Source organism: Anomaloglossus baeobatrachus, chromosome 4 (genome assembly GCF_048569485.1).
Source record: "Anomaloglossus baeobatrachus isolate aAnoBae1 chromosome 4, aAnoBae1.hap1, whole genome shotgun sequence".
NCBI lineage: Eukaryota > Metazoa > Chordata > Amphibia > Anura > Aromobatidae > Anomaloglossus > Anomaloglossus baeobatrachus.
In genome coordinates, this window is record NC_134356.1 from 9694547 (window position 1) to 9706785 (window position 12239).

Below are 12239 nucleotides of genomic sequence, written 5' to 3' on the forward strand. Positions count from 1 at the left end.
CACACACACACACACACACCGGCATTACCTCAGTGATTCACTTCAGTTGCTGCGTGGAGCTCACAGGAGCGGCGGTGTTCTACTGCCGCTCCTGTCAGCTTCATGTAGCAGAGCTGGATGCGGGACCTCGTGTGGATTACGCCGGACCTGGAGGGGTATTTGGGGATTTTAATAAAGTGGTGAAAGAGGGTGGTTTTTTTTGTCTTTTATTCCAAATAAAGGATTTTTTCGGGTGTATGTGTTTATTTACTTTCACTTACAGATTAATCATGGAAGGTATCTCAGGGAGACGCCTGCCATGGTTAACTCAGGACTTAGTAGCAGCTATGGGCTGCTGCCATGAACTCCTTATTACCTCGATTGCCACCGCACCAGGGCAATTTGGGATGAGCCGGGTTGAGTCCCGGGACTGTCGCATCTAATGGATACGGCAATTCTGGGCGGCTGATATTTTTAGGCTGGGGGGCTCCCCATAACGTGAGGCTCCCCATCCTGAGAATACCAGCCTTCAGCCGTATGGCTTTACCTTGGCTGGTATCAAAATTGGGGGGAACCGCACGCCGTTTTTTTTAAATTATTTATTTATTTATTGTACTGCACGATATAGACCCGCCCACCGGCGGCTGTGATTGGTTGCAGTGAGACAGCTGTAACTCAGCGTGGGGGCGGGTTTGACTGCAACCAATCATAGGCGCCGGTGGGCGGGGGAAGCAGTGAATACGAGATTGAATAATGGGCGGACGGCTTTTTCAAAAGAGGAAAAGCCGCCAGAGCAGTGTGAGTGAGTGTGTATGTATGTATGCAGCAGAGCTGTGTGTGTGTCTGTATGTATGCAGCAGAGCTGTGTGTGTGTCTGTATGTATGCAGCAGAGCTGTGTGTGTGTGTCTCTATGTATGCAGCAGAGCTGTGTCTGTATGTATGTATGCAGCAGAGCAGTATGTGTGTGTCTGTATGTATGTATTCAGCAGCAGTGTGTGTGTGTCCGTATGTATGCAGCAGAGCAGTGTGTGTCTCTATGTATGCAGCAGAGCAGTGTGTGTGTCTGTATGCAGCAGAGCTGTGTGTGTCTGTCTGTAGGCATGTATGATGTGTATCTATGTATGTCAGTGTATATGACTGTATAGATTTGTCTGTTTATATGTATTTTGTGAGTTTGTCTTTAAATATGTATATGTACGTATCTGTGTATGTGTGTGTGTCTGCGTGTTTATGGGGCCCACTGGGACTCTTCCGCCCGGGACCCACAAAAACCTGGAGCCGGCCCTGATTGTGTCCCCGGTCTCTGTTGCTGGCTCCCAGGGCCTGATCATGCCACCCAGGCCTCCTAGGAGCACACTTAGAGCATGCAAATGCACCTTTTCTTAAAGGGCCAGTGCGCCCTAACCCTGAAGTGTTTCTCAGCCTATGGCCTAGATTTTTAAGGCATCCTCCCCTCATGGGAGGTGCCTGGGCAACGTGGTCTATCCTTAGAGACATATCGCTAGTTGTTTGGGTCCTTTACTTGTGTGCTGCTGCTGCGTTACTTACTCCTGTCTTTTTCTTAGTACCTGCCATACCTGCTGCTGCATCTATCCATACCGGCCGTGCCTGCTGTACCAGCTGTGTCCACTGCACCAGTCAGTACCTGTCGTTCCAGCTACACCTGCCGTATCCGCCATAACCTCCATACCTGCTGGTCCCTGCCATCCAGTCTGTATCAGCCATCTTGGCTATATCTGTACCCCTACCCCTGGGGCCAGCTTTTGCAGTACTGTGTCTCCTCACCATCAAAGGCTCTGGTGAAAACCCGGTGTGCGCCTAGTCACATCCCTGAGGTGAACCAATACTGCGGCCCGGCGGGTTCACTACGGCTTGCACATGTGAGCAGTACAGTACTGAAGCGTTAATGCCGCACACTCGTCCACCCAGGAGTGGAGCAAATCTACCAGATGTTTCCAGTTTAGCTTTGTAATAAAATATAAAAGAGAAATCTCTCAGCACAGGCAGAACCTTCCGGGTGAGGTGATGGGGCGAGAGGGGTCAGGTTGGATCTCCCATACCCCGCACAAGAGGAGACATTGTGCATACTTGATTCCTGAAGGAAGTGTGTCGTACGGGGTCTTCTGCGGCCAATGAGATACTGCTCAGGAGGATGAAGAAGAGGATGAGGTTGGTGAAGATGTTATTGTTCACAATTCTGTGACAATGGAGTCGGAACCTGGGAACAGAAAGGAGACAGAAGGTTAAAATGGAAACAGCATCTCCCAAAGAAAAAAAAATATCTGAGCTGAGCCGTTCCCTTGAGTTTACTGATCATGAAGGACCATGGACTAATTAACAAGGATTGAAGGAGCTGACCCAATTCCCGGAGGTGGAAGAAGTACAACAAAAGCAAAGTCACAGCAGTCACCATATGGAGCAAGATAGAAATGTCACAAGCTCCGTCCTAAAGTTCTAGCTTCTATGCTGAAGATATAGCTAGATCCCAAAAATCCAGCTCTTCTGGAGAAACATCCGGCTCCATCCCAAACATCTGGCTCCATCCCAAACTAAAAGATCGGTAAAGATCCAGCTCTTCTTCAAGGATGCAGCTTTATCCAAAAGCACTAGTTCTACCCCAAAGAACCAGCTCTATCCTAAATATCCAGCAGAGTCCCAAAAAAAACTGTTTTCAAAAGAGACATCTTTATCAGCAACCAACCATCTCTCCTGGCAAAGAACCATGTCTACCAACCCAAAGCCATCTCTACCCGCAAAGAACCATGTCTACCAACCCAAAGCCATCTCTATCGGCAAAGAACCATGTCTACCAACCCAAAGCCATCTCTACCGGCAAAGAACCATGTCTACCAACCCAAAGCCATCTCTACCGGCAATGAACCATGTCTACCAACCCAAAGCCATCTCTACCGGCAAAGAACCATGTCTACCAACCCAAAGCCATCTCTACCGGCAAAGAACCATGTCTACCAACCCAAAGCCATCTCTACCGGCAAAGAACCATGTCTACCAACCCAAAGCCATCTCTATTGGCAAAGAACCATGTCTACCAACCCAAAGCCATCTCTACCGGCAAAGAACCATGTCTACCAACCCAAAGCCATCTCTACCGGCAAAGAACCATGTCTACCAACCCAAAGCCATCTCTACCAGCAAAGAACCATGTTTACCAACCCAAAGCTATCTTTACCGGCAAAGAACCATGTCTACCGACACAAAGCCATCTCTACCGGCAAAGAACCATGTCTACCAACCCAAAGCTATCTTTACCGGCAAAGAACCATGTCTACCGACACAAAGCCATCTCTACTGACAAAGAACCAAGTCTACCGACACAAAGCCATCTCTACCGGCAAAGAGCCAATTCGACTGACAAAGAGCCATCTTGAATGGTAAAGAGTAATCTCAAGTGGCAAAGAGTCAGCTCAACCGGCAAAAGGCCACGTGTACCAGCCATTTCTTATGGCAAAGAGCCATCTCAAACAGCATAGAGTCATCTCTGCTGGCAAAAAGTCACCTATACAAGCAAAGAGCCATCTATACCATTAAAAAAAAAAGCTATCGCTACCGAAAAAGAGCAATCTCTGATACAGCACTGTGTCACTAGAGATACTTTGCTGTTTCTCTACCATAAGAAATATATATTTATCTGCAAAATTCCAGCTCACTCATTACATTTTCCTCAACAAATGAGAATGACATTAGGCCAGATGTACAGTGAGGAAAAAAAGTATTTAGTCAGCCCCCAATTGTGCAAGTTCTCCCACTTAAAAAGATGAGAGAGGCCTTTAAGTGACATCATAGATAGAGCACAACTATAAGAGGCAAAATGAGAAAGCAAATCCAGAAAATCACCTTCTCTGATTTTGCAAGACTTTATTTGCAAATTATGGTGGAAAATAAGTATTTAGTCACCTAAAAACATGCAAGATTTCTGTCTCTCACAGACCTGTAACTTCTTCTATAAGAGGCTCCTCTGTCCTCCACTCATTACCTGTAGTAATGGCTCCTGTTTGAACGTGTTATCAGTATAAAAGACACCTGTCCAAAACCTCAAACAGTCACACTCCAAACTCCACTATGGTGAAGACCAAAGAGCTGTCAAAGAACACCAGAAACAAAATTGTAGCCCTGCACCAGGCTGGGAAGACTGAATCTGCAATAGGCAAGCAGCTTGGTGTGATCAAATCAACTGTGGGAGCAATAATAAGAAAATGGAAGACATACAAGACCACTGATAATCTCCCTCGATCCAGGGCTCCAAGCAAGATCACACCCCGTGGGCTCAAAATGATCACAAGAATGGTGAGTAAAAATCCTAGAACCACACGGGGGACCTAGTGAATGACCTGCATAGAGCTGGGACCACCGTAACAAAGCCTACCATCAGTAACACACTACGCCACCAGGAACTCATATCTTGCAGTGCCAGACATGTTTCCTTGCTTAAGCAAGTACACGTGCGGGCTCATCTGAAGTTTGCTAAAGAGCACTTGGATTATCCAGAAGAGTATTGGAAAATGTCATATGATGAAACCAAAGTAGAAATGTTTGGTAGAAACATAACTCGTCGTGTTTGGAGGAGACAGAATGCTGAGTTGCAGCTAAAGAACATCATACCTACTGTGAAGCATGGGGGTGGCAACAATATGCTTTGGGCCTGTTTCTCTGCAAAGGGACCAGGAAGACTGATTCATGTACATGAAAGAATGAATGAGGCCATGTATCGTGAAATTTTTAGTGCAAACCTCTTTCCATCAGCAGGGGCGTTAAAGATGAAACGTGGCTTTCAGCATGATAATGATCCCAAGCACACCACCAGGGTAACGAAGTAGTGGCTTCGTAAGAACCATATGAAGGTCCTGGAGTGGCCTAGCCAGTCTCCAGATCTCAACCCCATAGAAAACCTTTGGAGGCAGTTGAAAGTCTGTGTTGCCAAGCGACAGGCCCAAAACATCACTGCTTTAGAGATCTGCATGAAGGAATGGGCCAACATATCACCAACACTGTGTGCCAACCTTATGAAGACTTACAGAAAACTGGTAGCTGACTAGACTTTATTTTCCCCCACTGTATGTCAAAATAAATGGCTGTGTTTATTATACCGTATATATCCCAAACCTTTAAGGTAGTCAAATTGTAGCTGTCCCCAGGAGCTGCCTAAAGTCCATAATATAACAAACGACACCTAAACTCGTTTTCTTAATGATTTTTTTTTTTAGCAAATTATACTTCGTTTACATTCAAATCAGTTCTCCTGGCTGGTAATGGGTGAACCTGAACCGTAAATTTCAGGGTCCGTACCAGACACCTAGTGGCCCTGCACTGCCTGTGATCACGGACTACGATCACGGACGTCTCAGGGAAGTCTGTGTTACTGTTTGGATTCAGCCACTTGGATAAAAGTGGGAAAAAAAGGAACAAGGATGCAAAATGGCAATTAAAGCAGGACAATTATACAAACTGAGTTTCCGCACGGTTGTCACATAGTTTCTGGATTCACTTATTAAATCTCATGAATAATCTCTACTTCCCCACCCACCCTCACAGCATCTGTGATTGGTTGCAGTCAGACTGCCGACGTGTCGTCTATGATTAGTTGCCCTAACACTAGCTATCTAGGTCCCCAAAGTGGAGTGTAAAAATAAGTAAATAATTGGAAAATTGACATAGGGTCCTCCGTATTTTGATACCCAGCCTAACTAAAGCAGACAGCTGGAGGCTTCAGCACCCAGCTGTGTGCGTTATTTTGGTTGTGTATCAACATACAAGGTACCCCAGGTGGTTTTTTTGAAATTATTTAAATTAATAATTTTAAAATACAGTATGTGGTCCTGCCACCCCAATTTTGATACCAAGCCAAGATAAAGCAGACAGCTGGGGGTTGGTATTCTCAGGCTGGGGAGGATCATGGCTATTGGGCCCTCCCCAGCCTAAAAATAGCGTGCCGTCGCCCCAGGAATGGCGCACCGAATAGATTCGCCAATCTTGACGCTATACGTGGCTCATCCCGATTTCCCTGGAGTGGTGGCAATCGAGGTAATATAAGATGTTAAGGACACTTGTAATTTGTCAAAAAATCACAGCTGTCATCAAGCCCAAAGTCAGCAATGGGTAGGGGTCTATGAGACCCTCCATTACTAATCGTGTAAGTAAAAAGAAATAAACACAAAACACAGATAAAAATCCATTATTTAAAAAACAAACACCCTCTTGCTCCAATTTATTAACCCTCAAAACACCCCTGCAGGTCCAACGTAATCCACACCACGATGTCTCACGATGATCCTGGCTTTGCTACATCTGAGGTCGCAGTGTGCGGTCACATTAAAAAATGCAACCAAGCACTGCAGCGTCAGGGACAAACTGACAGACCCATAGCTGTGAGAGCGGTGATGTCAGTGAGTTCACCTGAGGTCACAGCTATTGGTTACCATGGTACCCCAGCTGTGACCTCAGGTGACCTCAATGAACTCACCTCAGGTGAACTCTATAAACGTACCTGAGGTGAACTCACTGCGGATTACCAACTTAAGTTATGTGCGCACGTTGAGTATTTGGTTGCAGAAAGTCTGCATCTCCTAGCAGAAAAACGCATCAGAAACGTGATGCGGTTTTAATGAGTTTTTCTGCCAGGAGATGCAGATTTGGTGCAGAGATATGTTGCAGATTTCTAAAGCGATGCGTTTTTTAGATGTTTTTCTGCCAGAAGATGCAGGTTTGGTGTAGAAATGTATGCAATCAAATGATCAATGTGAGAACATAGTCTAAGTCGGTACTCCGGCATTGAGTTCAATGGGCTCACCTGAGTTGACTCTAATAAGTTCACCTGAGGTGAGTTCACCTGAGGTCACAGCTGGGTATGGTGGGAACTCCATCTGTGACCTCAGATGAACTCATTGAACTTAATGCCGGATTACTGGATTAGTCTATGTGGGCATGTTAATGGGAACCGGTCACCCGTTTTTTCAGTATTGAACCAAAAGTATCACCTTCTGCAGCTCATGGGCTGCATTCTATGAAGGTGCACCTTGTTCCCTGACTCCCTTTGGAGACCCTAGAAATACCTTTATAAAATCTGCCGCCACGTATGTAAATTGACCTCACCAGCTCGTGCAAGCGCACCTATGTTTTTGGCTCTGCCCGCAATGGGGCAGAGCGAACTGCGCCTGCACGAGCCGGGAATGACTCTGCACAGGCGCGAGATTTTGCAGAACAACTTGGATGACGAGGGAGACATCACCCACGTCAATCATGAAAGGAGGACGGCGAACAACGGCAGAAGGAAAGACAGGAGCTGAAGAAAAGGACGCTCATCCGCTCACGAAAAGGATGCCCATGTAACCACAACGGTTAATTTACATACGTGGCGGCAGATTTTATAAAGGTATTTCTGGGGTCTGCAAGGGGAGTCGGGGAACAAGGTGCACCTTCATAGAATGCAGCCCAGGAACCGCAGAAGGAGATACTTTTGGTTCAATTCTGAAAAAAATGGTGACAAGTTCCTTTTAAGTATTTGGTTGCAGACATTTCTGCACCAAATCTGCATCTCCTGGCAAAAAAATGCACCAAAACGTGTCAAAACCGCACCACATTTTTAATGCATTTTTCTGCCAGGAGATGCAGATTTTCTACAACCAAATACTCAATGTGCTCACAAAGCCTACGCCAGTATTTCAGCATTGAGTTCACCTCAGGTGAGTTCATAGAGTTCACCTGAGTTGAGTTCCCTCTGTTCACTTAGTTCACCTGAGATCACAGCTGGGGTTCCGTGGGAACTGACAGCTGTGACCTCAGGTGAACTCACTAATGTCACCACTCTCAGCTGCGGCTCCGTCAGCGTGTCCCTGATGCCGTAGTACTTAATTGAATTTTCTAATGTGACCGCGCACTGCGACCTCAGGTGTAGCAGGGTTAGGATCATCATGGGATGTTGTTCCTGTGGATTACGTCAGACCTGCAGGGGTCTTTTGGGGGTTAATAAATTGTTTGGGTTTTTTTGTAAATAAAGGATTTTTATCTGTGTTTTGTGTTTACTTCTTTTTACTTATACAATTAGTAATGGGGGTGCCTCATAGACTCATACTCATTAATAACCTTGGACTTGATGACAGCAGTTAATGTTTGTCAAATCACACCTCTCATCGATCCCATATACTCCACTCCAGGGCAATCAGTATGAGCCAAGTAAAGCGCCAGAATTGGCGCCTCTAATAGATGTGACAATTCCGGGGCTACTGTGGGCTTCTAATTTTAGGCTGGGGAGGGCCAAAATAACCATGGGCCTCCCCAGTCTGAGAATATCAGCCCCAAGCTGTCTGCTTTATCTTGACTGGGTAACAAAATTGCGGGGAGACCGAACATTTTTTTTTTTTTTACAGTTATTTATTTAAATTATTTTAAAAAAGCCAGATGGGTCCCTTGTATTTTGATACAAACTCAATTTAATGCTGCAGCCTCCAGCTGTCTGCTTTATCTGTGCAAGGTATCAAAATACAAGGGACCCTATTGCATTTTTTCCAAATATTTATTTTTATACTCCACTTCAGGTCCCAGTGTAACACCTGCCTGGAACCACAGACTCAGACTGGCTGTAACAGGCTAGAGGAAAGCAGGGCCTTGAGAACCCTGAAACCCTTTAACCCCTATCCTGGGATTTGGAATTACGCAGGGCCCCTGAGATTACTACCTCTAGTAGGCTGCAGTCCGATGGGAGTAGTAGTAAGACAGGGTCAAAGCAGGAAATGCAGATCAGGGACAAAATCAGGCAGGCAAGGACGTGATCAGAAAACCAGGCAGAGGTCAAATTTGGATCGGGTAGCGAGGTACAAAAACAGCAGGCAGGAGGGTAGTCAGAGAACAGGCAGAGGTCAAAATACAGGAATCACAGTACAGAATAGAGCAGCAACCAGGAATTCAGAACTATCTCTGGCAGTGACCAGAAGACAGGAGGGGGAATTAGAAGGGTGTGGTTGTTTCCCATTGGCTGCAGCTGAATTGTGGTAACTTCAGCTGGAAGACACATGCCATCTACAGTCAGCCAGTGGTATTGCAGGTCCCAGGGAAACCCAGCCTAGTGGATGAGTGGAGCCTGCGACCACCAGAGCCACTGGCACCAACTCCCCCCTATCACCACCACTATCCACAGCGGGAAAACGGCGCCGCCTGGTGATAGAAGCAGAAGTCGCAGGAGCGGACTCTGGTGGGGACGTGACACCCAGACAGCTAGTGTGAGGGCAGCCAATCACAGATACTGTCACAGAGAGTGGGCGGGGAAATCAGTGAATAATCATGAGATTTAATGAGCGAACACGGAAGCAGTGTGACAGCCGAGCGGAAGCTCAGTAAGTATAATTGACCTGCTTTAATCCCCATTTTCTACTGGAAAAGAGCCATCTCTACCGGAAAAGAGACAACTCTACCAGAAAAGAGCCATCTCTACAGAAAAAGAGCCATCTGTACCAAAAATAAGCCATCTCTACCGGAAAAGAGCCATCTCTATTGGAAAAGAGACAACTCTACCAGAAAAGAGGCAACTCTACCAGAAAAGAGACAACTCTACCAAAAAAGAGCCATCTCTATCGGAAAATAGCCATCTCTATCGGAAAAGAGCCATCTCTATCGGAAAAGAGCCATCTCTATCGGAAAAGAGCCATCTCTATCGGAAAAGAGCCATCTCTATCGGAAAAGAGCCATCTGTATCGGAAAAGAGCCATCTGTATCGGAAAAGAGCCATCTGTATCGGAAAAGAGCCATCTCTATCGGAAAAGAGACATCTCTATCAGAAAAGAGCCATCTCTATCAGAAAAGAGCCATCTTTATCAGAAAAGAGCCATCTCTATCAGAAAAGAGCCATCTCTAAGAGAAAAGAGCCATCTCTATCGGAAAAGAGCCATCTGTACCGGAAAAGAGCCATCTGTACCGGAAAAGAGCCATCTCTACCGGAAAAGAGCCATCTCTACCGGAAAAGAGCCATCTCTACCGGAAAAGAGCCATCTCTATTGGAAAAGAGACAACTCTACCAGAAAAGAGGCAACTCTACCAGAAAAGAGACAACTCTACCAAAAAAGAGCCATCTCTATCGGAAAATAGCCATCTCTATCGGAAAAGAGCCATCTCTATCGGAAAAGAGCCATCTCTATCGGAAAAGAGCCATCTCTATCGGAAAAGAGCCATCTCTATCGGAAAAGAGCCATCTCTATCGGAAAAGAGCCATCTCTATCGGAAAAGAGCCATCTGTATCGGAAAAGAGCCATCTGTATCGGAAAAGAGCCATCTGTATCGGAAAAGAGCCATCTCTATCGGAAAAGAGACATCTCTATCAGAAAAGAGCCATCTCTATCAGAAAAGAGCCATCTTTATCAGAAAAGAGCCATCTCTATCAGAAAAGAGCCATCTCTAAGAGAAAAGAGCCATCTCTATCGGAAAAGAGCCATCTCTACCGGAAAAGAGCCATCTCTACCGGAAAAGAGCCATCTCTACCGGAAAAGAGCCATCTCTATTGGAAAAGAGACAACTCTACCAGAAAAGAGGCAACTCTACCAGAAAAGAGACAACTCTACCAAAAAAGAGCCATCTCTATCGGAAAATAGCCATCTCTATCGGAAAAGAGCCATCTCTATCGGAAAAGAGCCATCTCTATCGGAAAAGAGCCATCTCTATCGGAAAAGAGCCATCTCTATCGGAAAAGAGCCATCTCTATCGGAAAAGAGCCATCTCTATCGGAAAAGAGCCATCTCTATCGGAAAAGAGCCATCTGTATCGGAAAAGAGCCATCTGTATCGGAAAAGAGCCATCTGTATCGGAAAAGAGCCATCTCTATCGGAAAAGAGACATCTCTATCAGAAAAGAGCCATCTCTATCAGAAAAGAGCCATCTTTATCAGAAAAGAGCCATCTCTATCAGAAAAGAGCCATCTCTAAGAGAAAAGAGCCATCTCTATCGGAAAAGAGCCATCTGTACCGGAAAAGAGCCATCTGTACCGGAAAAGAGCCATCTCTACCGGAAAAGAGCCATCTCTACCGGAAAAGAGCCATCTCTACCGGAACAGAGCCATCTCTACCGGAAAAGAGCCATCTCTACCGGAAAAGAGCCATCTCTACCGGAAAAGAGCCATCTCTACCGGAAAAGAGCCATCTCTACCGGAAAAGAGCCATCTCTACCGGAAAAGAGCCATCTCTACCGAAAAAGAGCCATCTCTACCGGAAAAGAGCCATCTCTACCGGAAAAGAGCCATCTCTACCAGAAAAGAGCCATCTCTACCAGAAAAGAGCCATCTCTACCAGAAAAGAGCCATCTCTAAGAGAAAAGAGCCATCTCTACTGGAAAAGAGCCATCTCTACCGGAAAAGAGCCATCTCTACCGGAAAAGAGCCATCTCTATCGGAAAAGAGCCATCTCTATCGGAAAAGAGCCATCTCTATCGGAAAAGAGCCATCTCTATCGGAAAAGAGCCATCTCTATCGGAAAAGAGCCATCTCTATCGGAAAAGAGCCATCTCTATCGGAAAAGAGCCATCTCTAAGAGAAAAGAGCCATCTCTAAGAGAAAAGAGCCATCTCTGTCAATAATACAGCGCTGTGTCACTAGAGACACTTTGCTCTTTCTCTACCATAAGAGATATTTATGTATCTGCAATATTCCAGCTCACTCATTAGATTTTTGCTCCACAGATGAGTTGACGTTAGACCAGACATAGAAATACATTACTTGTTATCCGAACGAAAAATGAAGAACGCAGTGGCTTCCGGCATGGGGGCCGCTTTTTCCTTAATGTGCAATTCAGAGAGCGGGCGAGGACGGGGACCAACTGGCATCTCAGGTTCTTCTTCTTCCTCTTCTCCTGAGGAAGTACAATAAGACAATGATTTAGAGACGCGTGAAATAGCTGAATACGTATTGAAACGTTACACTGAAGGGTTCCCGCTTCTCCACCGCTGAGGGCTCTTATCTGAGAGACTGTGTGTGTGGTGTGGTAGAAGATCATTTTTCAGTGACATTCCCCTCTTAATAGCCAGAAAATGTCTCTGACTTTCCCTGAGCTCTATGATCATTCTTAACCCGTGGACGTTACATTACCTGGGTTTTCATTGCTGCTGGGGTACAGAGATTTCTCATTGTTCTCATGAGATGAATGTTCCTCCACATTGATCTATATACAACAAAAGTCATCAAAGTTTTCAGCAAATGCACAGAATATATGAGGAAGATGCATTCTGTGCACTAATGCTAGTGCAGGATCCGCGGGGGCGGAGACATTCT

The 12239-nt window shown here is 45.7% G+C and overlaps 1 protein-coding gene across 1 annotated transcript in view; it reads right to left on the reverse strand.

The window, feature by feature from the left end:
* The window catches only part of CACNA1C (calcium voltage-gated channel subunit alpha1 C), a 348304-nt gene that overhangs the window by 84409 nt on the left and 251656 nt on the right, over window positions 1-12239 (reverse strand). The window contains exons 12-14 of the mRNA XM_075342990.1: window positions 12057-12129; window positions 11688-11820; window positions 2069-2198 (exon numbers count right to left, since the gene is read on the reverse strand). Coding sequence (XP_075199105.1) covers window positions 2069-2198; window positions 11688-11820; window positions 12057-12129 — 336 coding nt within the window. The remainder of the gene's footprint in view (window positions 1-2068; window positions 2199-11687; window positions 11821-12056; window positions 12130-12239) is intronic.